The sequence below is a fragment of the Oculina patagonica genome, chromosome 5 (assembly GCF_052425735.1).
Source record: "Oculina patagonica isolate OP01 chromosome 5, crgOcupat, whole genome shotgun sequence".
NCBI classification, from domain to species: domain Eukaryota; kingdom Metazoa; phylum Cnidaria; class Anthozoa; order Scleractinia; family Oculinidae; genus Oculina; species Oculina patagonica.
In genome coordinates, this window is record NC_135762.1 from 32717126 (window position 1) to 32743884 (window position 26759).

The following is a 26759-nucleotide window of genomic DNA, read 5'->3' on the forward strand; positions in this document are numbered from 1 at the left end:
CTTTCTTCAAAGATTTTATACAGCCTCTTGCGTCAATGTGGATGTCGGGCACTTTGATAATATTCGCAGAATACAACTTAAAACTTGTTATTTTCCTATTTCTCCTAGTGATTGTAAACCTCTGTGGGCCTTTGAAGAGATCACTCCTCGTTCTTACAAAATCAAAAGCGCTGAGCAGCTAGAGATGTTTGTTGCGTCAGTGGTGCAGATTTTCCAAGCGTCTGACCCAGGCAGTAAAGTACAAGAGAAGATGGCTAAGGTGGCGCTGCTTTGGGCTACCTCATGCTCCTCAAGGCACTATGCTGGCAGGTCCTTTCAGGTGTTCAGAGCTCTTAAGGTACCTTTCTCTTGGTCCATGCTCTCTGATGTGCTATCAAGGCTGGTGGAGTCTGTTGGGGACGGTAGTGAAGACGTGCAGGTGTGTAGGATCGAGAGTATTTTATCTTAGTTTATATAGTTGTTCAACAGTATAGCCAGCATAAAGCTAGCTTGTTTGCCATGCATTGCAAGTGACGAACTTACAAATAACGAAGCTAAGCTAGAAGTGGGGATCTCAAGCAAATTTAGCGACTCATATACTGATATGATCAAGACAGTTCGTTCATTAAAAGCTCTTAGTTGTGAAAAGAAATGCTTATTCCGAGGGCTATTTTTGCTCTGGATGGTATGCACACAATAGCATTAGTCAGGACGTTTTTGAATAAGGAAAGTGGATTAAGTAAGTTGCAGTTAGATAATGATGTAAGAGTAAATTACTGAATGGTTTGTGTGTGTGTTCCTTTTTTGTGCTCACCGCGATAGACATTGCTGTGAAACTTACCATACATTCTCCATTTCACAGGGTTACGTCATGGAGATTCTTCTGACACTAGAAGCAGCTTCTGATTGGACAATTGTGGACCAATCAAACACAACCGAGTTGTTGGGTGGCCTGGAACTTGGGCTCGGCTTTCATTTTGAAGATGAAAAAGAAGACTTTGTCGATGGGGACAATTTGCATATCTTAAGCACAAGTACAGGATCGTTCAGCCCGCTGACCAGGATTAGACATGGCGGGCACATTCGCTCTCTAAGTAGCGGGTGTGAGTTAAAGAGGCACTCTTCTCTTTTTAATCAGTTTGGACGCTTGAACGGTAGCAGAGATGATCCTCAGCTCCGGATGAGAAGGTACAATAACAAAGTTTCCTGTTGCCCGTAAAGGGACACTGTCATGACGATTTAATGCTTTTCGGTAAAAAGTACTAAAATTTGCGAATAGGTCTTCTCGCACGCACATTAAATACACATAGTATATGGAGATATATAGTTAATTGTTGTTTAAGGAAAGTGGGAGCCATAATAGTTTTTAGGTGTTTTTCCAGTCCACAAGGGCAAAACTTGAAAAAGTCAGCGTGACTTTTTCAAGTTGAGATCTAAAGTTCCTGATGGCATCACAAAAATAGCACTTGCTTATCGCTTCAGTACACTTGCATGGTGATTTTTAACAAAATTGGTCCACTATTTGTAGTTTCCATATGTCTTTCAGCTCTTGTGTTTTTGAAGTGAAACTGGTGACAGTGTCCCTATAATTACTAAATAATTTGTTCCCGGACCTTCTTTTTTCTCTTTTTTCGTCGAGAGCGTGAGCGAACTGAAACTGCAGGGGATTGAACGAGCGTGAACAAAAAGGGGTGATGGATGGGTGGGTGGGTCGTTGAACCGAATACCGGATGTAACGGATACTTTTGGCGTTTTGTCTGTTCTTTGTTCTTTCGCTAACTCATTTCATTCCTTTCTTGTTTATTCAGCGTCAGTGTCCAGTGTCTCAAGACACCGTCGGAAGCCATCAATCCTCAGAGTCAAGCAGACATGGTGACCCGTGTGTTTTGGATCGCTGTCTCTTTACTCGAGTCTGATTATGAACACGAATTCCTTATGGCAATTCACCTACTTAATAAGGTTTGTGTCTCATTACATTGTACAGAAAAGCAAAACCTAACCTTCATACCTAAGTTGAATTTGTGATCATCATCAACAGCCTGTGAGAAACTTTGGTTTCTTGTTGCTGAATACATGTCTCAATTTTTTTAAAGTTTGTTTTAGTGACAAAGGTCAAGGCTCTGTTTTTGTGTTTGAAAAAAAGTTTTAACTTTCAGTTTCTGGAATGGAATGAACTCATAATAATAACAGACATTAAACATTAAACTGTGTAGTGCAGGATTTTCCCTGCGCCGCTGTACTTTGTAGCTTTTGATCATCAGAATCTCTTGTTAGCAGGTACATGAATCATTAGATAATTTTGTTGTAGGTGTTGTCGTTTCTGGACCTGAGTCGACATGATGCTCGGGACAAACTCGACAAGGTTCTTCACAGGCTCAAGTGGAATGATTTTCCAGGACTACAAGCGCTTCTGCTCAAGGTAATGCATTGAAAGCCCCGTGGAAGGTAAACGTGTGGTTTGGGCAGAGCGTGGTACCGTAGTAGCACGTTTGTGATTGTTTTATTCTTTTTATAATGCCACCTCTTCTTTCGACTTCTCCACCCACTATTTCGATGGGATTTGAAGGATATTTCGTTAGCGTGACATCGCCTTATCTGTGCTTTTTGCGTGACTTGTCTTCTCAGGGTGTTACGAATACCGCTACCTCTGAGCCGTCTCTTCGTCTGCTGTCCAAACTTACCATGTTCTCAAACGTTGGTCTCGTGGACCCGTCCCAGGCCGCTGGTAAGCTGTTCGTGTTTTTTGTGCTATTTACTTGGTATAAATTCAGAACTATAGACAGTTTTTTATTGATTAATTCTCAAAAATTATAAGAAGCCTCCTGCTTGGACGGGTTGTTGAAGACAATTACCCTACCTTATCAAAAGCTTAATGAAGAAGCGAATATTGCAGACCAAGTAGTGATTGACATGAAGATGATGGGCTAAAAGTGCGCGCTTTAGCCATTAAGATGCCTGACCGAACCTTCACTTGTTTGTTTGTTTGTCGCAGGTTTTGCACTGAACATGTTGGCGTTGTTGCCGCACATGCTGGAACATTTTGACGAACCTGACGAGTTTAGCAAGACATGCGCTCAAAATATAGTGCAGGTAAACATTATAGACACTCTTAGTCTACCCTACGCAGTATCTACCTCCAGGGCTCGGTTATTCAAAGGGCGGATAACGCTATCCACCGGATAAATTGCTATCAGCTGGATAAGTGTCGACAAAACTACTGCGCTATCCACTGGATAGTGATTTATTCGGTGGAAAGCGTTATCCACCTTTTGACCAACCGGGGCAAGATTGTTACTTGTTCGATGCTTTTATCCTGGAAGAGTCGTTTATAATCGATTGATTGTTCTTTTTAGGTTTGCACTAGTTCGGGTAACCTCGCTCATTTGGGCAAACTGTTCGTGATGTACATTGAGAAGTCCTACCACAGACCGCGATCCACCTGGCTCGACTCCGTCTGCAGATATATTAACGACTCGTACGGACATCTGACCAGATCACACATTACTTTCCTTTTGGAGGTACTGTATCAGTATTTCTCGTACGCGATTTACGATGTTAAGGTGTTGTACTATTGTCTCATGTTTTAGATATGCCTGGCATTGCACTATAACTTTTTATCAATCGAATCAGGGAGGGGCGTTTTGTAAGAAGTGGGTTCTATCGCCAGAAATCTGTTGCTTGAGGCTAAATTTGACTAAAATTTCACTTCTCTGAGATGACTTCCCTGTTTGAATATTCCAACAATTTTTTCACTTCTCCCCCCCTAACATCGCTCGCCTAAGGCAGTTTTAAACAGAAACACATCGTGTAACAGTCGGTGGCGACAGCCAACAAATTAGAGTCAGTTTATAAAGTTTTGCACCGTTACATCTGAATGTGGAAAAAAATATCTTACAAGTAGGTGTCTTCCCCGAAATGAAGGTGATTTTCGAAGCATGTTTTGAAATTTGTAAGTGTATCGCGACACGCGTGTGACATTTGAGTGCTTTGTAACAAATCGCCCTTACTTGTTTCGATGCATTTCTTGTATTATTAGTTGGAAGATTTAAACAATTAACCTATAGTGATAATTTGCCTTTAATCAAGTTGGTATTACCCGATTGCTTGAATCTGTATTGATTTGTATCACTGTCTTTTTTGTCAGGTGTTAGAGCGTGGTCCACCAGTTTACCATCAAGTTGTGCTGGGCGTGTTGTGTGCACTGATGAGGCAGGCAGACTTCTCATCCCCATCCATGAGACATTTCCAGAACGATGCACTCAAGACAATAGCCAAGTATCTCAAGGTAAATAACATCACCCGTCGAAGGAAATAACAACAGAGCAAAGAAATAAAGCTGGCATAGGATCTTAGACTTGTTCTTCGTTCTTGTTTTTTCAGAAATCTCATTTCTCCTCACTGAGGTGGGGCTTAGACCAATTGCGTGTCTAATTTTACGTGTTTGATATGTGTTAGGGTATGTTTTTTTTTCATTTTGTCAAATCGTTAGAGAATGGAAAAATCTCTTATTTTTTGGGGTTTTTTTCATTTTTTCTTTTTTTTTTTTCTTCTCTCCCCTTTTTTTTTTTTTTTTTTTAAAATTTTTTTTCCCACAATTACAATTTGTCTTCTGTTTTTTTCTTCCAGGGTAATCTATGGAAAGAGTCACTAGACATACTAAAGATGGCAGTGTCCCACTCCTCCCACCTAGACACACCTCCTCCCCGGCCCGCCAGCTCTGTCTGGACTGCATACGACAGCTCCTGGTCAGCAGAGGCCATGATGATCAAAAAAGACCTTCCAGGGAGGACTCTTGACTTCACCTTTGACTTGTCTACCACCCCAGTGATAGGACGACGGGGCGCACCAGAGACCCAAGGCGAGCATGGCAAGGAGAACAAAATCCTTTCCCCGGTGGCGACAGTGGATTTGTCGGCGTGGAGGAAACCTCATCTTTCACAAGTACGTTGGTGTTGAGCCTTGATTCTTTTAGTCCTTAGCTCGAAACATTTATTCTCCTTAATACTCGCCTTATATTTCTTTTAATGAAAATTATGAGAATTTTGTGATGCAATCGCTTTCGGGGTCGTCAGGCATTGCTCCTGTACGTAAAGCATTGTGTTGGAGTAGCGTTGCGCGACTTTTTTAGAATGGCGTGCGTAGGTCACGGAATCTATGGTGTGATCTAACTGGTTCTTTTCCCGTTATTTTAGCGTCGTACACGTGAACGCCTCGTGAACGTGCTGACGACATGTGGTCACACGGTAGGACTAAAGCAAAGTCCATCAGTTGTGTTCAGTTCCAGCAGTGATCTGGCAGTGGAGAAGCAAGGCGCAGGGCAGCAACCCTCATCTGAGGAGGCATCTCTAGCAGAAGGGCTCACGAATGAGGCCGGCAAGGATGAGCTCGAACCACAACAGGTCAGTGTAAGAAATTCATGCAGCATAAAATATTACTTGACTATCAGCATGATAAAATGATTGGTTACCAGAGCGAGCGGTACGATTTTAATGTTAGCTAAAAATAAGTACGTAGCCACATGTACACGTTGCGTACTTTTAACACAGCTGTTGGTAATAAAAATCAGAGGCCCCGGATATAGTTCAAACCTAAGTATTTTTTTAATTTTTTTTTTTTTTTGTTTGCTTATTTTTTATAGGAAGAGAAAAAAAAAATGGCCAAAAATGCAAACGGTTACAAACACTCTTTACGACTGAAGATCACTCCTCTTTTTTGTGTTTCTTTCAGATAAGTGTGCTGACAAATTTCGACTTCTTGTACGATGACGAGGCAGAAGACGTCTCCTGGGGACCTGAGTACGAGGATCGTCGCTTATCGTACTGCAGTTTGGACGTAGGAAGTCTGGATCGAGACATGAAGTCCAATCTACAGACTCTGGAGTGTCTGTCGGGCAGTGAACAGGATCTGACTCCACACGACTCCTCTGATGACGAGGACGAGGTACTACTGACTAGAAATTGACTGGATGGGGGCGGGGCGATGGGGGTGAAGTGCGAGAGTCATATTGTTGTTTGCAGCTTTAAGGCACTTTCTTTCTGAAGCGTACGATCGAAGAAAATCTCGTTTATTAACTGTTTCCTAAGGCAAAAAAGGAGAAAAATCACCAAAGAGGTAATAACTAGAACCAAACAGGAACAAGTTAAGTTTGGGGAAGATTCAGACTTATTGAAAAATATAGGCTCGCCGTGTCGCAGCCTCTTCTCCTTTGCATTTGTTAGGGGCCTATCATGTAGGTGGAAATCCTCCTTTGATTTTATTTTGAACTGTTGAACGACAAAATAAACCTCGATTCACAGGAAGCGCCATCTCCGTTATTAAAAGAATAGAAATGAAGTTAGGTCAAAGGATGAAGGTTTTCTTCCATTCTCTGATGAATTGTTTCCGTGTTTCATTTCAGCTTGCTCGCTCCTTAACTGCAAGTACGCTGACCACAGTTACCGACAACACCACAGCATTGGAAAGCTCGTCCGAGTCCTCAGCTAACGTGACTGTTGTTGTGATAGACAGTGATGCTAAGAGTCAGGAGCCTGGGAGAGAGAGCCGCAGTCCGTCTGTAGAAAGGTAAGTATAACGTGCTTATTGACTGGGAGGGTCATATAAGCACCTAGGAATGTAGTATGAGAGTCGCAGTGGTCTAGTGTTTTTCGTGATTTTCCTTTTTATTATTTGACAACATCAGTAGAAGAATGAATACTTCTAAACTAGGGGTTGAAAAAGAACACCCTTATTTGTATAACGTGCCCTCGTCTTTTCTTTTTAATACATAAATAAATATTTATTTATCCCGATTAATATAGCTAAGACAAGTAGTTTCTCGAGAAACAATGAAATATATATTAAAAATAAAAATAAAATAAGTAAAATAGAAATAACAATATTATTATATCCGTTAACTACTTGCACATTAAAACTATATAAAAATACAAATTTTCAAAGTTTGTTCTATTCACCCCCTCCCCAATGATAAAAAATCTAGCTAAAAGTACATTTCGGATGCTTAATGAAGTCATTTAGTATTTTTTTCTTTTTGATCGCGTCAGAGACAGTCATCTGGAACTGCCACCACCCCTCCCCAACCTAACATTAACCCTTACTATCCCTGGGCAAAATGTTAGGTTTGGGGAGGGGTGGTAGCACAGAAAGATCGTAGCCCGCAAGGTCTCACAAGACTGGTTCACTGGTTCAGTGCCCCTACCCCCCCCCCCCCCCCAAAAAAAAAAAAAAAAAAAAAAAAAAAACAGTAACTGCTACACTAAAGGACCAGTTAAATTACAATCTTAGGAGAGCTGCTACACTTCAATAGTGTTGTGCTGACCACAAAGCAGATCAGTGATAGTAAGCTGTTATTGTTTTGCTAATATATTCTTCACTTTTGTTTCCTTGTAGCTCGGATTCGTTACCAGGCGCCTCTGACACAAGCTACTCGTACAAGCTGTTTGCCGTCACGGAGATCACGTGGGACTCACGTGACGAGCCTGAGAAGCTGTGGACAGCGCACGTGGGTTCCATGGTGAAAGACACCTTAGGGGTGGTCGCTGTCAATACTTTCTCCTTGTTCTGTTGTCTGTACAAGAGCACGCGCCGGAAATTCTACAGTTTGACGCGGGAATGCTGCAACTATCTGGTAGAGGACAGGTTTCGGGATGTGGCGCAGCACTTCTCGAACAGTTTAGAGTTCTTAGTGTCACGAGGCGAGTGTCCTTTCGTTTGCATTGACACAGAGACACTGAACCGAACAAAGCTGCTGGAGAGGCACAAGTTTGCCGTGTTGGAGCTTCATTCGCATTTCTCCAGCTACGTGCAAAAGAGCGAGCGTACCTTAGAGTGCCTTGATGACGTGAAACTTGCCGTGAAACGATCTTCTGTTGGTTCACATCACGAAGAGCCCGAGACACGTCTGTCACCAAACCCTGAGAACCACGAGATGAGACAAGTGCAGCTATGTCGCTGTCTGTACAAGGCTCATTTCCAGTTCTTACTCTTCTGTAGCACTTATGCCAGGCTCCTGGAATCCCTTGTGCAAGCTGCTCGGGAGGCTGAGGTAAGGTCTTTATTTATGTTTTTGTAACTATCTTAATCTATTTGTTCTTTGTGGAAATTATAGTGTCTCCAATGAGCACCATAGTGCTAAACACAAAACGAAGGGATTTAGAGCGAGTATGTTCTTTTGCCAGAAAGATGCAGGCCCAACGTAGATCGTGACTTTTCTTTCCCGACTTTTCCTATACCTTTTACCGGTGCGTGTTTTTTCCTCAAGATCTGACTGGCTCAGTAAACTAACTGCGTGCAGAACTACTGTATGTTTTAATATTCATTAATTTTTTTTAGAGAGGGTAGACACGTGGCAGTAAAAACTGAAAAACTAGTGGCCCTCTTGAATAAACATCTATTTTAATAGAAGGTTATTGTTCACGTTTAATCAGAATGTTGAAATTTGTTCGCTTTCAAGTCTCCTGGTTTCTCGCTCATTTTCTTTTTTTTATTTTCTTACCCTTTTATTCGCAGGTGAACGATCTAACTCAGGAAGTAAGCGAGATCCGTCGTGAGGTGTCCTCGGTCCTGGAGCACCCTCTCTCAGAGGACAGCGCCTTTGTTAAGAGTTACGTGGAGGACGAGTCTCTGACAAGGGACTCGGCTGTTCAGGTCCTCGTGAACAAGCTGTCCGGCAAGGAGATTGAACGCTCCATTCATCTCATACGAGCCTTTAGAGAGAAGCTAGGGGGAGAAGCGTTCGGTTCTTCAGACGAGGACAATCTTGACTGTCTGGTGTCTTTCTATTGCAAGCACGTTGCGGAGAAAAATGTGGGCTCCCTGGTCATGTCAGGCCCATTAAAGAACTTTTCATCGCTGTGCAGGGATCTTATGGAGGTCAACGTTGCTATACTTGCAGCTGTTGAGGATTTGAACACTTAGCGAGAATAGTAAACATGTGCCTTGTAACTGATGTTATACTAACCGTTCGGGGAGAATAAGATTCCTTTCTTATTTCTCGGAATCCCACCTTCTGGGAATTGTCTTAGTTTAGTTTTTGGCAGGGCTACCCAGGCTCTTCAAGCTCCTCGATCCGAAGCCAGGAGCTTAAAGAGCCTGGTTACAAGACCAATACCTTAAGTGTCTGACAGGCAATATCAACAGCAACTCCTCATGTTTGTTTGCAAAGGCTCAAAGTTTTCACCTTTGGTTACTTTCCATTCTACGGGTCTGATTTCAAAAGTTTAAAGATATTCTTTTTTTGCTCCTCTTTGAAAAGGGTGCATCAAGAAGATACTAAACCATTTCAGTTGCAATAAAATATGCTTAGCAGTTTTGTAGGACTTACAGAAACGGAAAAGAATAAGTTTTTTGTATTGGTTTTGTAGCAATGGGCTGTGCAAATGGTATAGTACAGTTTCTGGGATTAGATGGTTGGTTATTTCATAATGTCGTTTTGTAGCCAATGCAAGTGGCAAAAGCGCGCTCACTGCTTAGGATTTAGGCAGTAACGAGAGCGCAAAGCATTTTAATTGAAGAGTTTTTTTGGATCAATATTTGGAATGTATATTTATAAGGCTTGGCCTTTAAAGTAGCGGTTATATGTAAAGGTCATGTGTAAATTTATTTTGGCTGCAAGCAGGTTTAGATTTGTCTTAGTACGTAATCACTTGAATCTCAGCAGTATGTTGGTAACTTTATCAAGCTCACTATCACTAGCGATTGTCACCAAAGTTCCCCTTAGCTCTTTGGGATATTTTCCATTATTTTTCTGGGGAGAATTTGGTTTTGAATCAAGAAAAATTTTCCGTCTTATTGAATTTGCTATAAAGAGGCAAGGAAAGATAGCAATTGTCACTACTGTGGCTGTAGGGTTAGTCGCTAGAAATACGAATTAAGAAGACTCGCTTTGATTAGTTTGTAGTGAATTTATTTAAATTATTTTAATGCGGTCTTTATTTTATCATAGCGAGCTTTGAAGTCTTCTTTGAGAAAAATGAATTAAAGGTGAAACTGTAGTACTTCTGAAGACTTGTATTCTTAATAACATTTAGTGTAAGGCATGAAAGAAGCGATTATCAATGAACATTGTTTCAGCATTGTTTCATGACAATACCTTGCACACTTAAATGAATAGCGATGCCGTCCTCTGCACCCTAAATACACCCAGAAACTGGCATCAAGCGCTAGCGTTGACGATAGTCGAGGATGACAGCCAATCAAATGGACGGATGCACAAGAATAACTACAGCTACCATGGTATAGCAAACAGACGACGTAAAATAACTTGCAAACACGTATCGACAACAACACCATGTTCACTTAAACTAAATTTAGGTATTTTTTTTTACCGCTCAAAAGTTCCTTCCTCAATTTAAAACCCGTAAGGTCGCCACTTATATGCAAATTTCATCTTTGGGCCGCTTGTGACGTACGTAGTGTTGAATGAGCGTGATATATGAAACGCGACTCTGGCGCGAGAGGTCTGGGCGTTTAAAAATACACCACACGTGGTCCCCCGGGGGATGCGGGTTTCAGTCAGTCCGTTATCACAGTTTCTTAGGTTTGTTACAAGTCTCCAAAACAAAGTCTGTAACTCATTTCTTCATCGGATCTGAAAGAAAATCGTGAAAGGAAAAGGTGAGCATAACATTTAAAGTGGAAACCTAGCGATTGATAGCTTATAGCGTCAGTTTAAAAATTTTCAAACAAAAATTTCAAAAAAAATCTAACTTTGAAATTCATATTATCAGGTAAAAAGTGTGAGAGTTATCGTAAAACAACTCGAATTTTACCGATTGTTAAATAGGCCAATGCGATTGTTGAAAAAGGTTCGGTTCGTGTTACAAAGTTTAATCGATAACTAAAGGTTTTTATCGTAAAACAGCGATTTGTAGTGATATTTCTGTCTAAGAGTTCGCGAGATTTCGTGCTTAACTCGAGCAATCACACGGTTGTTGATAATGTGGTATGTTTTTCCTGTCACAAATTGAAAGGGTTCATTTCCTTTGCGTCATAATAGGAATAATAATTACTTAATAATAAGGGCACTGAACTGTCAAACTACTAAAGTTTATACTGCACTGGATCATGTATTATGTCAAGCAGTCATTCTCACAGTTCAGTCCAACAACTTCTTCAATGGGGCTAGCACCTAAGCCTCAGTACAAAGTTCGATTTCCACTTACAAGAACACGTGCCAAAGAAGAAAATCGAGCATTGCGCTATGGTACTTCTAAAAGACGTGCATCCAGATGAGAAATGTATGCTGTCCACCGAAAGTGAGACACATCTAAGATATAAACGAAGTAGCATAAACGATAGGCATCAGCCGAACATTGGAATAAAATTTTCTACTGACATATAGGATACAAAATAATTTTAAAATGCACTGGAATAACGTGATCATGGATGAGTAATCCGTTCTAGCTGAGTGGGTGTTGTTCGATGTTGTCTTTGGGCCATCGAATTGTAAATGTTCAGAACTTGCACGCGGAATAAAATTTAACAAAAATATGTGAAGGAATTATGGCGGCGGGTATCGGCTTACTACAATGTCCTTATCTTCTTGAATACTTCTCTTTTTTACCGGCGAACCTATATAAGTTGGTCGAATTTTTTAGCCCTCAACTTGGTGTTTATCAGAAGCTTTTAAAAGAACGTGACCCGGTTTCATAGTTGTTCAGGTTGTTGCAAACAGGAAGACGAAGTAAAATATCCGTGTGTGATAGCAATGCCACTTGATTGGTATTATGCTGATGTTCTATCAGCTTTCCTATTTCAGTTTATTTAAATTTGTTTTTTTTTCTGTTTAACATGGTTTTAGCTGCTATAGACTAAACAATCGTAAGCCAAAATGTTTTCGTCTTCATGTGCACATTTCCAACAGAACAATAGTAGTGGACCTGGGTTGTATAAAGGAATTTTAACTGACGTCCACGTAAGTAACCTCATATTATCATGTCCGGTAAAATAGCATATTAAATTCACTAGACGCGGAAAAACTTGTTTTTTGTTCCTGACCCCTATGAAAGCTCTTGGGAGCTCGAGGCAGCTTCTTGAGCCTTGCGAATGACTCTGTATAAATAAGTTGTTGTTCATTTGGTGACAACACGGTCCAATATTTGCTAAGCAGCAAATGCTAAACCATACATCAGTGAATATCGAACTGTTGAAGGAAGTACAAGCACAATATACATGCTCTTTCGTTCACTGCTTGCTAACCGACAACCAAATTTTTACGTGTAGTAACGCAACAGCATAAATGCTGATCACGGCGCTAAACGAACGGAGTTGCTAATATTTGTCTCTCTACTTTCGAAATGTCATCGAACGCTAAAATAAAGTAACAATTGAATACAATGGAAATAAATAAAAAAATGTAATAACAAGTCATAAAGGCACGCGATTACAAACGACTAACCTGCTGAAGTTTAATTTTAAAGACGCCCAAGTAGCTCAGTTAACGTTTTTGTCATGCCTGGTTTTACAGGTCCGTAATGGCTGATGAGGTTGACCATAAAGTGTCTGTGTCCGCTAAAGACGTTCAAGTCACTGGTGAGTGAATAATGAAATAATTGAACATTTAAGTAACTTAATAACGGCGCAAGGTTTGAAGGACGGCGCCACGATGAAAAGATAAACGAAAGATCCAACGGATATTTGAAATGAATTAGAAAATAACTATCCATTCACGAGTTTCGACAGCCAACAACATCAGCAAAACTGAACAATCAGTTCAAATTTTTAAAGAGTTGACACCATCGACTGACTAGTAACTGACTTAAAACTTGACTCTGAAAAATGACTTTTGTTAGCGCTCAGGTTGTGAGACTTGAGTCACAACAGTAGCCCTTTTCAGTGCTAATCTCACCAAGACTATGATCACAATAGAGGAGTTACCAATGTTTTATTTTATTTGCTGAACTGAAATAAATGACAAGTTCAAACGATTGATTGGTTAACTAATTAATTAATTAATTAATTAATTAATTAATCATTTGAATTTCAGTTGACGCCGATCTAGAAATGCGGACCGTCACCAAGCATCCTTTGTCTAATGGTGGTATGTATTGTAGTGCAATAAAATGGCTTTTCCGGCCGTTTTTTTTTTTTTTTTTTGGGTTGGGAATTTTTTTTTTTTTTTTTTTTTTTTTTCACTGGACCTTACCATCCAACGTTGGTAGTGGGTTTTATTGTTTTATTGTGTTTTGTGTTAAGAGAAAGGAGAATTTTTCGTTTTAAAAAATTGTGTTGATAATCAATTTATACACATTAGACAATTCATCCCAGAGAGGAAATTTCGTTTTTTATTTGTGTTTTCTTCTTTATACCAGAAACTCCTCGCGAAGAGCTAGACGAATCAAATGGAGAGACTGATGGGTGAGCATTAACAATTATAAGCAGAAAATAATTTCTTTATGGAAGCTGATAATATTTCTACAATGCTAAAAATTAAAGTTATTTATGTTGGTACGAGCCATTTTTGTTTAATTCTTTGCTTGTTTTATTTTTGTTTAGATCCGCTAAGGATAATAAAGGTTTTGATGAAGAGGAAAGAGGTATATAAACATATACTGTTTTTTATTCTAGACAGGGTAATTTCGTCTAGCGTTAACTTTTTTTTAACAATTTCAAAAAGTAATGTTGGAATTCTGTGTCAACGAAAAGGATTACAGTCAACTCTCTCTTAACGGACACTCCTGTTAAGACGGACACCTCTTTAAGAAGGACACCTGGTGTTGGTCCCATCCTTGCCATTTTTCAGTCATTTTAATGTAACTAAACTCCCTATAAGACGGAAACCTCCCTTAAACGGACAGTTGCAGCCGGTCCCGACGGTATCCGTTTTAGTGGGAGTTGACTGTAGAAGAAAACAAGTCATCCTATAGAGGCTTTTATCGGCATCAGATCCGAGAGCTAAGCTCAAAAAGTGATGTATTGTTCAAAGTAGCCATCAGTTCACCTTTTGCGTTTCCTGCAGAAACGCAGAAACACAGTTTTCCTTTTTCGCGTTTTCTTTTTTGCGTTTCCTGTCGTTACCTCTCTTAGCTAGGTACATTTAAATTAAGGTTATTCATCATCATCTTTGTTCCTTATCACCCCCGTGGGAGCATAGGGCGTCCACCAGTTTCCTCCAGCGCACACGGTCTTGCTAATGCTTTGGCCCTCCCCAGGACTGAGTAGCCTACTCCTCCAACCCGCAGCACGGTGCCAATTGTTCCTGTCGTCCAACTTTCCTCTTTCCTATGGGTGGTAGTGCAAGGCTTGTCTGCCACTGTTCCCCCGGAGGTGGCCAATCCAGCGCCATTCCCGCAGATGTTACAATGGATCCAGTGTCCCAGCAGCCCACCGCCGGCCACCGGACCCCAAGAGACGAGACAGGACAAAACGCAGTATTGTAAAGGGCCTAGTTGAACGCCAGGTCTCACACAAAGAAGAACGGACTTGACATTGGTGAGGGTGAAATTAAGGTTTTTGGCATTATAAAATTCTCACTCAACCTTTTTCTTGTTAACAGATTCTTCTGATGAAAACGAAGATGACTCAAAACGACATGGAGATACGTAAGTAAAAAAATAAAATAAAATAATAATAAAAAAATAAAATGAAGAGGAAATCGACAACATATGGAACAAATAAATGTAACTGTATGAATGTCCCATTGTATCAATGTTTTTTAATCGTGCTCTCTTTTTTAGTGATGTTTTGTTCTTAATTTTTTAACAAATTTGTAAAGCGCCTAGAGAGGCTGGATAGGCGCTATAAAAAAAAAAATTTTTTTTTTTTTTTTTTTTTTTTTTTTCTATCCACCGGCCTGTAGATTCGTCCTCGACAACAGAGGGCTTGAACTTAATGATAGTGGTGAGTAAAACGTTTAGTTTACTTTTTATCGTCTACCACATTTCTTTTGGAGATCTGCTGCCCTTAAGGAACAATTTGGCAAGTTTCTTGATTTGGAAGTTTCTTTTGGCAGTGATGCATAATTAACTCCTGTTAGGCCTATCGATAGCCAATGCCTGTGTATCCAACCGAAATGCGGAAAATCAGTGAGTTATGCTTAAAGAAGCAGTTACTCAAGAGAGTAGAAACGCTTTCTTACAATCTATTTTGTGATCATTTAGATATCCTCTTATTTTATAAACTGGATTTTTTTTCTTTAGATAGGGAGGGAAATGAGGAATACCTGATGAAAAAATTATTATCCAAGAAGAACTCGTTTGACGCTATTGAGAAGAAAATCACACCAAAAGCCCTGACAAAGTGTGTCTCCAATTCCTTGTTAATGGGCATGAAGGTATGCAATAAATTAGTCAGAAAGAGGTTTTCCTACTTTTGTAACAAAACTGTCTCCTTAAAATGATCACGGTCACGATAAAAACAGATTACATTTTTAACGCCTGTATTAAAGTGCGAGTTAGCGCCATGCCCATATATTTTGCATACAGCAGCTTTAAGTTCTAATGTTGCTGTGGACGAAAAAATCCTTATTAGCAAAAAAGCCAAGGTGTTCAGTTTGTATTTATATTTCATTTTGTATTTGTATTTATTGCTTCTGTTCAACTACTTAAGGTAAACTACCGCCTTCGTAACCTGGCAAAAAGTAAAGGATCCGAGGGAGAGATGTTTAATAAGCTTGCCAACTCTGTGGAGGATTTCACTACACGTCTGCTTGATCCAATGCAGTCTGACCAATTACAGAGAGAGGGCTTTGGTTATTTTATTCTAGACGATATTTTGGACGATGCCATTGAGTTGAAACAGAAAAAGGTAACGTTCAATACACCAATTGCAGGAGATTTAAGAATTTGTGCAAACGAGAATGGCTATACAAGTGTACGAATTCAGCATGTTCTATTAGAAATAATTAAGCGAATTTGAATAATGCAACACGATCGTGCTCGCACTGCTCTTTAGAGGAGAAATTAGTCGTGATTTTAAAAACCAACATACATAGAATTGTAGGCTTTGGACTGCAATCCTTTAGAGTTTCTACTAAAATAATGAGATTACTTGCCTAGTCAGTTTTTTTGTATGAGTGAAAGTCAACTCGACTACACCTCTTTGACAATTCGCTCATTGCAAACTCGGGATCGTGGGTCTTAGTGTCGACTATTTTTTACACTATTTTTTTCAGTTTTTTACCCATCCAGTTGTTCATTCTGAGATGAATCGTAAATGGCGTGGTCGTTTTTTAATGAAGAAAGACTTAGGAAAGTGGATGTGGTTCTTTCTACACGTCTGGTGCCTTTTTGACATGGTTCTTGCTCCAATCACGTTTTACTTTGTGTCATATATGGAGGTGTATTCTCTTTTCGCAGGTAAATTATTTATGGAAAAATATCAATTTTACTTTTAAAGTAGACATGAAAGAGCTGATACGTAAACAAAATTTTTGGAAGAATATCAGACTTTAACCCCCTAAAAAATAATTCACTTTTTGATAAGTTAGTTGCAATCCACAGTAACTGACAAACTATAACGCCAAAGTACTAATTATCACAAAAATAGGGAAGATGAATCATTTTTGTTTTTTTGTCTTTTGCTGTTAATTATTTGTCAGTCAGGGACCACGTACTTTTTACTACTATTATTATGATCAGATATATTCCTTCCAAAGGCAGGGAGCTAAGGAATTCGTCAATTTTACTCCCACTCCTGCTATACATAGTAATTTAAGTTATTTTCTTTTTTATCCGCCTGCGTAAGTGAATAATGCCTGTGAACGATGTTTGATCGATGGAAACCTTTATCATTTCGTCATCATTTATTATAACTATGGTAAGGCGAGGAGACTACTAAAAAACCACAATACCTATAGGTTCAGATTAATTAATACCATTAAAGAAGTAATAAATATATGAACATTTTCTTTCACTAACAGCATACTACCTGAAATACTTGAAAACGCCTTATTTCATATTTGTACGTGACGCGCTGAGCTACCTCGCCCTCCTTCTTCTTCACTATGCTTTCTGCCTGGCGCCGTCAAGCTTAGCGTTCAGCGGTTTAGAGTGGAGCATACTCATATTCTTCATGGGTCGCTTTCTGGTGGAGTTTGGACAGATACGTCTTACTGTTAAACGGATAAAAGAAAGAAGGAAAAGTGGAAACGACGAAAGTAATTCAAATGTTCTTCAAAAAGCACTTAGCAGCTATATCAGGTAAATGTATCCTTAAAAGGCGTGCAAAAAATTTCCAATGAGCTTCGCGATAGCTTGCGAGCCAAAGGACGCAGGGGTGGGGGGTAGGTTTCTTCCTCCGTCATCCCTAAGAAAACTTGCTTGCAGGCTAGCTGCGCGTTAAAACTCCCGCGTGGTTTTTCTCTGACTTAAGAAGATTTAATTTCTTTAATGAACGTTCACATGTTTCAAGAATTAATAAGAAGTATGGGTGTCATGCGCTTTTTATATGAGCCTCTGGCTCGGATAGAGAGGGCAACCTCATCCCGCGCCATGACATTAATAAATTGATTGATTGATTGAAGCGATGTTTGGAGGAAAAAAAGCAGCGTAGTAAAACTGCATGTGCATCCACTTCGGACAAACTTTTTTCCAGCTAAAATATTTATAATTAAAAATTTTGGGAACTAAATTGTTCGAGACAAAAGCATGGACCCGTTGCGTTACCTGTACATGTGTGCGATTTTACTGAGTGTCGTGCTGTTTATTTTTTTTAAAATTCGGATTTTCTTGATGTAACAACGATTGAGTTATTTTTTCACCATTACAATCTTTCCCTTTTTTAGGCTATTTTCCTTGTTTACAAGTTAAAAAGATGATATGAGGACAAGCTTGTCACCCTCACCCTAGTGTACTCTCAAGGGACTGTTTAATTTTTAAGGGATTACTTTCTGCTATGCGTGATAAAAGCGTCACCATAGTTGTGCGCTGCCGAAAACGTGACTTGTCAAATTACAACGTTCTATAACATTTAAAATGTGACTAGCCAACATGACATAACCGATGAAAATGTGAGTGGTTTAGCGCACGAAGGCAAGAAGGAACGAAAGAACGCAAATTTGTATTGTACAGTCCACACTGCGGCGCTATTTTACCTACGGATGATTTTTCTTAGTGCAAAATGAAGACAATGCAGGGAGTGATTTACAAGTGTTTTGTAGCTGTGTAAGTACTTCCGGGGAAGCAGTAAAAGGTTTCCAGAGAAGTACGCGCAGAAACAGGCTCTAACCAAGCCACAGATGAGTCAGAGCGCAAGCCGCGAGACAACAGCCCCGCGGAAAATGCTTGAACGCACCGAACTTTAAAAGACATGTTCCAGATATGTTGAACAAAGCCAGGAACTGTACCTTAATAGTCGGTATCTCGAAGAGATCTTTGATTTGTTTTATTGATTGATTGATGTTATTTTGCTTCACTTTAGCGACAGATGGAACAAGTTGGACGTCATCAGTGTACTAACTTACTTGGTAATATTCACACTGAGACTTACAACGTGGATCATATCTGAATCAGTGAAAAACAACCGAGCTGTTCTTGCAGCTAGCTACCTTTACAGCTTCAACACCTTATGCCTCACTGTCAGAATTTTTGGTCACGTGTTGGAGACATTCAAAAGCGTTGGCACAATTCAGATTGCTTTGTTCAACATTCTGCAGGATGTGTTTTCGATCATGTGGCAGTTTACTGCAGCTGTTTTGGCTTTTTCCGTTGCTATAACTAAAATATTTATGGCAGAGCAATCCTTCCATTCAAGTGAAAGCAATCAACATAAGCTGTAAGTATAGGAACTTGTTGATTTTTATAAATAACGTTTTAGAGCAGTTCTCAATTGAATGTCGTAAAACCAAGAGCAAAGTAATCACTCTGGCTTAATCACAAAGGACACAGACAATTTAGTGAATCGATCAAAACCTCGAAGAAAATACCTGTAGCCGGCACGAAGCGCGGGAAAACGAGTGCGAGCGAGACACGATTGGTTTTCGTTTTAGTTCTGATTGATTGGCTGAAAAGTAGCGGGAGATTTTTTAAACCAATCAATAAGCGTAACAATGCAAAACCAAAGCAAATGCAAATTACTTTCGACACTCAAGTGAAAATCGCTTTATATTAAAAAGTTACTGAAAACATTCAGCTCGGCTGAAAATTTTCTTCTAACCAACCGTATCAAGCCTAATATTTCACGCTATCGATCGACTTTTTTACCCGGAAAACTGACCCTTTAAATGTGGAATTGAAGTAAACCAGTAGTGCAGCCGCTCCCGCAAGCTTATAATTCTACTGGCCTTACATTGTAGCAGTTGCTATTGTTTTGGGTGCTGGGGCGTCGTTCATGTTGTTTGTTCTATTGTTCTCTTAAAGGGCAGCGAGTCATTCATGTGAGATGTTGAGAGAGCTGATATCCGACCCTTCCAGTAAACAGTATTTTTAGGACAGTTCGCAATATATTTAATATTTAGACCCTCCATATTGGTGTGGGACGTCTCTATTAACAATTTGTAACGATATGAAAGTATAAAGATGCAGGCAACATCTCAAAACACTTTTAAACAACTCCTGCATTTCTGATACTTAACTGCACTTCTGGTTTTGATTTCAGAGCCTGTAAAACATCTGGACCATCTTGGTAAGTGTAAGCGCCTCTTGATTGATAAGTTTACTTTTGCTTCACAGTTTAAACCGTTACCTGACCGGTTAATTGTAGTAAAAAATGGCGTAAAATATAGGTTACGGACTAGGCAACCATAGAACAATCAGCTAATTGAAAAGAAGGGTTGATTCCTTAGCTGCAAACTAATGATGTCATAAAGATGGAATATTGTATCGTGGTGAGAAAGGAATGAACGTCGTCTCACTAGAATGGAGATGCTGATCGCGACGTTTCGACGAAACCTAGTCCAAGGGATGAGGTGATTGTTTACGCGTCGCTAATGACGTTGGTTCGCTGGAGGTGCTCGATCCTCGATCCGACAACAGAGAGTCCCTCAGAGTCCGCAGCTAACGCTGTGGCCGGACGCGGATCAGGAGTTGTCGAGAGGTGACGGCGAGACACGGCGAGAGGAAAGAACCGACCCAGCCATCCGGAGAGAACGATCGAGCTGCGCAGCCGCCCGATACGTCCACACTTCAAGTCCTCCTACATTTACTCGTTGTTTGAGTTACTAATCAAATAAAGGGAATGTGAGGGTCGCTAAGTTAGTTGGGAAGTATGGCATGTGTCCGAAGAAACAAAGGTGGAAGGTAGTGACGAGGACAGAAGAGACGCGCTATGGCACTTGCGAAGTACGGTAACATCAAAGGACACGTGAGAAAAGAAAAACGTTCATTACAAATATTAATGATGTCACTTATTACTGATGATATTTTTCAGTTGGTGGGAGATTCTTACTCACCTTAGCTGGTCTTTGCTGGAGATAGAACAAGACTTCAATCCATTAAACTCTGTCGATACTCCTTCAGTTACTCTCGCTAAGATGTTCTACGCTGTTTTTCTCTTCATTGGTGTCATTCTTCTAGTTAACATGTTGATAGCCTTGCTATCCAACACTTATCAGCGAGTGAAAGTAAGTAATACCTTAATTTCTTTCATTTCCAGGAAAATCAGCCAATCTATTTACGGTTTGATGTTGTCCTACGCAGCGGTCAAATGTAAACTTCATTCAATGCCACTTCCGGTGTCAAACGTTACAACAGGAAACCAAAATACCTGACGACAACATTTTTCTTGCAACTGTCCTAATTCGTGTGCTTTCTCGTTAACGTCATTAATGCGCCCAACCTATTTCTGAAATAAAAAACCCCTCCACCTTGCCGAATAATCCTCCTTCCCCAGAATAAAAGCTTTTTGAGCCAAATAGCGCAAAAAAAATTGGAAAACTTACTACTGTTTGCAGGTACGCGAAAATTAGAATGGGTAACTGTTAATCTTATGTTTTTTCTCTTTTAAGGACAACTCGTTGAAGGAATGGTCATACAAAAAAGCTGTTACTATCCAGACCTATGAATCTTACAATCCAATACATGCGCCTCTTAATATTATATCAGAGTTTTTTCTGCTTCATTGGTGGAATAAAAAGAAGGAAAGAAAAGAAAGAAAAAGAAGCACCCGACCCCATGCCGTGAGAGTAAAGCTGGTAAATCTAAAAAAGAATATTTTCTTTGTGTGATTGTTATATATAAACTTATACCAACACTACCGTAGTGTATAAATTTTTTAAAAGGAGATCAGTCGGTCGGTCGGTCGGTCGGTCGGTCGGTCGGTCGGTCGGTCGGTCGGTCGGCAGTCAGTCAGTCAGTCAGTCAGTCAGTCAGTCAGTCAGTCGGCAGTCAGTCAGTCAGTCAGTCAGTCAGTCAGTCAGTCAGTCAGTCAGTCAGTCAGTCGTTTTTTCATAACTTCCGCAACTAATATAAGCTTGCTTTATTTACTCTTTAGTCAAAGACTCTTTTTCAACATCTTGAAGCAAAATATTTTGCAAAGCACGGAAATTTGTTTCCAGTGACAGGTAAAATATATATGTCTGGATTTATGAAAACCGGGTCAATGAAAAGTTACGTCAGTATTCTTGAACATGTACGTTTCTGTGCGAATTGGCTAAAACGCAACAAGAAAGATAAAAAAGAACAACAGCGCTGAAAGGTAGAGGAGAGAGAGGAGAGGAGAAGAGAAAAAGAGACTTACATTCCCTTTAATTTTTATATCGGTGAAAATTTCATTGACCTAGTTTTGAAAAATCCAGACATATATTAATTAATGGTAAATTGCCTTATGTAAACTAAATTAGTAGGCACCAATTAGTGGTCAATGCTGACTTATCATTCGACTGCATTTTTACTTTTCATTATTTACCTCCACAGCAGGGTCCCACAGTCTGATATCTTCTTATTTTCTTTTTACTTATAAGGTCAAAAAACGCTATTTTAGATAAACGCTAGACTTTGTGAAAAATATCAATTACAATGACATTCTTTTCCTCTCATTCTTGCAGATGAAAAGAAGCTTGACGAAGTGTATCTAGAAACAGAAAAAAACAGACAAATGCTCAGTCAGATTCTTCTAAGAACCGTCAACACTCAGAGCAACGAACAACGTCTCCGAGGAACTGACCCACAAGTAAAACAAGCATATTTTCGATTTCTTTTTTAAAAATTGTTTATAGGGGGAAATTAAAACTGTGAACGAGCCTCCTTGTCTTCTCCAAAGTTTATCAGAATTCGCCAAAAATATGCACCTTTTAAGGCATACCTTCAAGTAATACATAAAACAAGAGAGTTAACGTTTAATCACATTCTCAAACAGAAGTTGAAAATACAACCGACATTAGAGAAATTTTGACGAAATTCGAGGTTTTTTGCGGAAATGCGACAAAACACTGTCGCGAGTGTTTGAGATATTTTCTCAATCGAAGCTCAAAACTATGGGGAACTGAAATAAAATCGTAAAAATCTATGCAAATAAGGTTCTCATATCCTAGCCACTGTCATAGAGGTTTGAGAAACAAAACTATGACAGCCATAGTACGGAAGCAAAATTCAAACGGCGGACTCCATGAAATGTACTATGATGAAAATCTGCTAAATAATCATCAGCCTTGTTTTTCTAGGCTTGGGACGTGGTTAGTGGTATAAACGTCAACGGCAACGTTTTGACTTGCGAAGGTGTCGAAGACTACAAAACCGAAGCGGATCCAGATAAATGGGTGTTCGGTGCAAGATACAGCCATCAATTGTGCGCGGAATTCCCTTATTTTGAGGTAAAAGTTATTTTCTACGAGCCTAATTAAGTTGCTTATTGTTGGTTAGTATTCTTGGATGTAATGGTAATCCATGATTCTACTGCATATTCCTGAGTGGAGAAGCATTAGTGTCTAATGTAAGGACGAAGCAACGAAGACCTTGACCAGAGCATGAACCACCAGATCTCAAGTCAGACACGCTAATCAGTGGACCACCGCTCCTGGGCTCCTCGCGGTATCCAGATAGATAGATAGATAGATAGATAGATAGATAGATAGATAGATAAACTTTATTAATGTGTCAAGGCCACATAGCCTTATAATAAAGCGAATTTAAAATACTTAAAGCTATATTACGATAATTATGACAAGCAGATATAAAAAATATGTAAAGAGAGAATTAAAAATACTTAAAACTGTATAAAATAATTATGAGGAGCAGAGGGAACAGCCCTTGCAGCCATCATTTATGAGCAAAGTAATATCGTATTTGCGTATCTGTTTCCTAAAAATATTTAAAGTTTCAGCTGATCTTATGTCTGGGGATAATTTCCCCCACAATTTTGGTCCAAGATATCGCAAAGAATGTTTACCATATGTAAAAGTATTGAAACTTGGTGTGGAAAAGTCTGACTGTCTTAAAAAGTAGGAAGAATTATGATTATTAAAAATATTACAAATATAGGTAGGACATAGTCTGTGCCTCACTCTATACATAAGGAAACAAATATCCTGCAAACGCCTGTTCATAAGTGTTGGTAACTCAGCTCTTTTGAGTAATTGTGAATAGCTTGAAATCTTGTCTCTATAAACCGCCGTCAATCCTCTTTCTTGCAGCCTTTCTAGTTTTCGCGCGTCACTAGATCTACAAATTGGCAGCAACAATTGGCAGTTAGATAGTTGCCTCACTTTATCATCAAGCCGACAACGTGTCCGTGGGAGGCTCGGTAACCTAATGTTTAGCGCTTTGAACTCTGCAGTATGAGGTCATCGTTGGAGCTTAGCGATGCATTTATTGAATACGTTACGGCATCACGCGATACGCGCACAAAAAAGTGGGGGGGGGGGGGGGTGGGGTTACTGAACGTATGATTTGTACAGCTCTTCAAAGCAGAAGAAAGAAAAGAGTCTAAGAGCGCCGGAATAAAAAATAATACAAAGTATGTTTTTCACATTCGTCCTAGGTTTTGATTTTGGAAGCAGGAATAATGAGGCGATTGGGAATTGGGATAGTGATGGAATCTTATAGCAAGTCTTTGATGCCTGGTTGGCGAGACGGAACTGTGGGATATCATATTGATCATGGAAAAGTATTCGATGGAAGTCCTACAGGGAATGAAACGAAAGGTATTATGAGAGTTTTAAAATATGAAAACTGAATAAATATCGCGCAATCACGTTCGTAAAAGGATAATTATGCATCAGCTTTAGTTTGTTGTGCTAATTAATTTAAAGCATTTATAACTAAACTACTGCCTTGCACAGGCTACGCTATGGCTTTTCGTGGAGATTTGATTCGCTGCACAGTCATGTTCAAAGATGCGGAAAAGATCAGCAATGCTAAAGTTCGAGTTCCAGTGGTCTTCACACTTAACAACAAGAGAATAACTCCCGAAGGAAAAGATAATGAACTTTTTACTCATTATGATCCCAATGGTCAGGGACTCTTTCCTTACATTGGTATGATGGATAAAGGATGCTCGGTGTTGGCTAAGGTAACGATGACATTGACTTAAGTATAGCAAAACTAGCAACAGGGCGCTTGAAAATGTTTTGTGTACTTATTGTGAAATAACTTAATTTATCCTCGAACTTTTTGGTGTAGCTAATAGTAGGTAGTATTTTCGAGTTAACAAGTTTTAAAAAAAAAATGTATAAAAATATTAAAAGATCATAAAGTATTTGTTTATCATTTGACCTTATTTTCAGCTGAGTTGTTTAGCAAACGTGCTTTGCTTTTATTGCCTTTTTGTCACTTAAGTCTCCTGAGTATCTTATAGGTTTTTACAAGAACGGAATGGGCATTCACCACGTACCACCTGACGCTTAATTATACAGTCCGACCTCTATTATTAAATAAGCGGCCCCCTCGGATTTTTGAAAGGGGCGTTAATAGGGGTAAAATATAATTGTGGGGAAATTTTTTTTTTTTTAAAATTTTTTTTTTGTTTAAATTAAAAAAAAAATTTTTTTTTTTTTTTTTTTAAATTTGCCGTATGGGAAAAAAATAAAAAAAAAAGGCGCGGCCCCAAGGGGGGAGTAAAAAAAAATAAAGGGCGATACGCCATAACCTAGAACCACAATTTTTCATTCCTGCTATCCCAATCAGTAAATTTTACGCCTAGTTTCACTTGCTCCGTCCCTTCCCGACATGTTTCATGTTACTAGTAAGTGAACTTTTTTATATTCGCTTTAGATGTGTGCTAAGAAGGAGGAAGAATATCATCCAGATTTGAAAACTAGCATTGCCAATATTTACCAAGAACATCAAGATCTGAAAGCTAGCTTCGCAGACGTTTGCCAAGAAGTTAAACAAATGAAGGAATGCGTGGAAGAGAACAACAAGACACTAAAGGCTTTGCTGGCCAAGCTCAATGGCACTGAAGATACCCAACTGTAAAACTGGATTCAGTAAAAGAACTCCACATTGATTGCAATCCCAAGTGTTACTAAACTTAAAAGAAGTTCAATTACTGACTTGACCTTATTTATTCAGAGAATGTCTGATTTTTTGACGTTGTTGTTTTGTTTACTACCATCAAAAAAAAAAAAAAATCAACGTATATAATTATGCTATTAAAGAATAATATTTTAACTGATTGAATTTGCGTGGAGACAAGGTAGCAATCAAAAGGAAGACAGACACCTTGACGAGGCTGCTCATTATTATTATTATTATATTTATTTTTAGAATTAGTGAGAACTTTGAATTCGATTTTGTTATGAAAGTTTTAGGTGTTTCAATAGAGGTATTTATAATATAAATACTATTTAAATAGTTAGTAAGAGTACAGTTTAATTAGGCTATAGGATTTGACATTTTTCCAATTTACCCTTTGTAAGTGAATAGTCAATTTACTCAATTATATTTTATCAGTCATATTTTTGTCATGTTTTTCTATCTTTTATCATTTCAACTGATTTCGAACTAGCAGCAAGTGTTTGAAATAAGGATTCAAGAATAATTGGTTCTTTCTTATAGCCATCTTTGTAAGATTTAATGTGCCTGATGCATAACTTTGTGAGGTGGCCTTTGTTAATCATTAAAAAGAGCCATACGACGAAATGGATGTTCGAAATGGAAAGAGTGGGACGCAACTACTAAGATTACTAATTTGACACCACTGATGGCTAAATGTAGAGATATTTTAATGGTGGTTTCAAATTATAAAAGTTAAAAAGAATTGCATAGAAAAAAATTGTGGGATTTCAAACTTTGCCATACAGCAAGCAAATCCTCAATTTAATTTTTCCAAGTTTGAAACCTTAAATCTCGCATCAATGGCCTCAAAATGGGTAACCTTACTAATTTCTTTACGCTCTTTTGATTTTTGGCATCCATTTTATTGACTTTGTTTCAAGACCGTGATTGACGAGATCACTTGACAAATTTGGAAAAGGGATTAAGCTATCTGCGCTACATATTTGGACTGGAAGTAACCCTGAATGTATATGTTATAGCCCAAAATTGATGGCATATGTGTTCAGTATGGCGCAATCACACTTAGAGACAATTTGTTTTATGGCAGCTTCAGTTTGGTCTTTGCCATTGGAAAAAAACAAATGACACAATAGCAGAAGACTATTTTCACTTACGGTGTAAATGCGACTTTTGACTGAGAGAAGATTTTAGGGGAACTGTTTGGGTAATGATGTTGAGAAAAACCTGTTTAAATTTTGTTGTTTATTGTAGATTATTACTTTTTACCAGTCAACCGATATATGAATGGCCAACTTGACGGTGTTATTCAGAAGCAGCCAACCTGAAATAATGTTTTCGTGTTTAGCTTGCACGTACATTATATAATTCCCATATTGGACTTCTGGAGACAAATCTGGCGGCAAAAGAAACTAAAAAATCAATCAACCAACGAACAGAAAAAATGAACTTGCATTT

At 39.0% G+C, this 26759-nt stretch overlaps 2 protein-coding genes and 1 long non-coding RNA gene across 6 annotated transcripts in view; 2 read left to right on the forward strand and 1 right to left on the reverse strand.

Annotated features, from left to right (window-relative positions):
* Positions 1–9973, forward strand: part of LOC144653710 (protein furry homolog) — a 33940-nt gene extending 23967 nt beyond the window's left edge. For 3 of the 4 annotated variants that reach the window (XM_078513769.1, XM_078513770.1, XM_078513771.1), the window contains exons 48-61: positions 109–418; positions 842–1167; positions 1788–1938; positions 2288–2398; positions 2605–2704; positions 2972–3069; positions 3333–3497; positions 4124–4264; positions 4606–4920; positions 5172–5378; positions 5707–5919; positions 6377–6540; positions 7366–8020; positions 8485–9973. In XM_078513769.1, the coding sequence (XP_078369895.1) occupies positions 109–418; positions 842–1167; positions 1788–1938; positions 2288–2398; positions 2605–2704; positions 2972–3069; positions 3333–3497; positions 4124–4264; positions 4606–4920; positions 5172–5378; positions 5707–5919; positions 6377–6540; positions 7366–8020; positions 8485–8892 (3364 nt within the window). In that variant the 3' untranslated portion in view covers positions 8893–9973. The remainder of the gene's footprint in view (positions 1–108; positions 419–841; positions 1168–1787; positions 1939–2287; positions 2399–2604; positions 2705–2971; positions 3070–3332; positions 3498–4123; positions 4265–4605; positions 4921–5171; positions 5379–5706; positions 5920–6376; positions 6541–7365; positions 8021–8484) is intronic. The other variant, XR_013570811.1, reaches the window with a different exon arrangement.
* A 270-nt stretch (positions 9974–10243) lies between these two features.
* LOC144653807 (uncharacterized) lies at positions 10244–16977 on the reverse strand. Its single transcript, XR_013570830.1, has 3 exons — positions 16843–16977; positions 12374–12504; positions 10244–10564 (listed from the first exon to the last, which is right to left on the reverse strand). It is a non-coding gene; the product is annotated as an uncharacterized LOC144653807 (long non-coding RNA).
* Positions 12967–25642, forward strand: LOC144653736 (uncharacterized). The gene is made up of 19 exons (XM_078513817.1): positions 12967–13015; positions 13287–13332; positions 13471–13511; positions 14471–14516; positions 14774–14814; positions 15114–15247; positions 15523–15720; positions 16088–16271; positions 16835–17114; positions 18334–18687; positions 19510–19536; positions 20281–20473; positions 20858–21043; positions 21343–21412; positions 21896–22020; positions 22511–22660; positions 23827–23989; positions 24128–24357; positions 25059–25642. Exons 1-19 carry the CDS (start codon positions 12979–12981, stop codon positions 25260–25262), a joined length of 2709 nt encoding a protein of 902 aa, XP_078369943.1. The 5' UTR covers positions 12967–12978; the 3' UTR covers positions 25263–25642.
* Positions 25643–26759: the final 1117 nt, after the last annotated feature.

Coding starts and splice junctions, on each gene's coding strand:
- LOC144653736 (XM_078513817.1), top strand. CDS start 12,979: ATGCGGACCGTCACCAAGCATCCTTTGTCTAATGGTG. Junction 22,661..23,826: donor CGGAATTCCCTTATTTTGAG/GTAAAAGTTATT, acceptor CATTCGTCCTAG/GTTTTGATTTTGGAAGCAGG. Junction 23,990..24,127: donor TACAGGGAATGAAACGAAAG/GTATTATGAGAG, acceptor TGCCTTGCACAG/GCTACGCTATGGCTTTTCGT.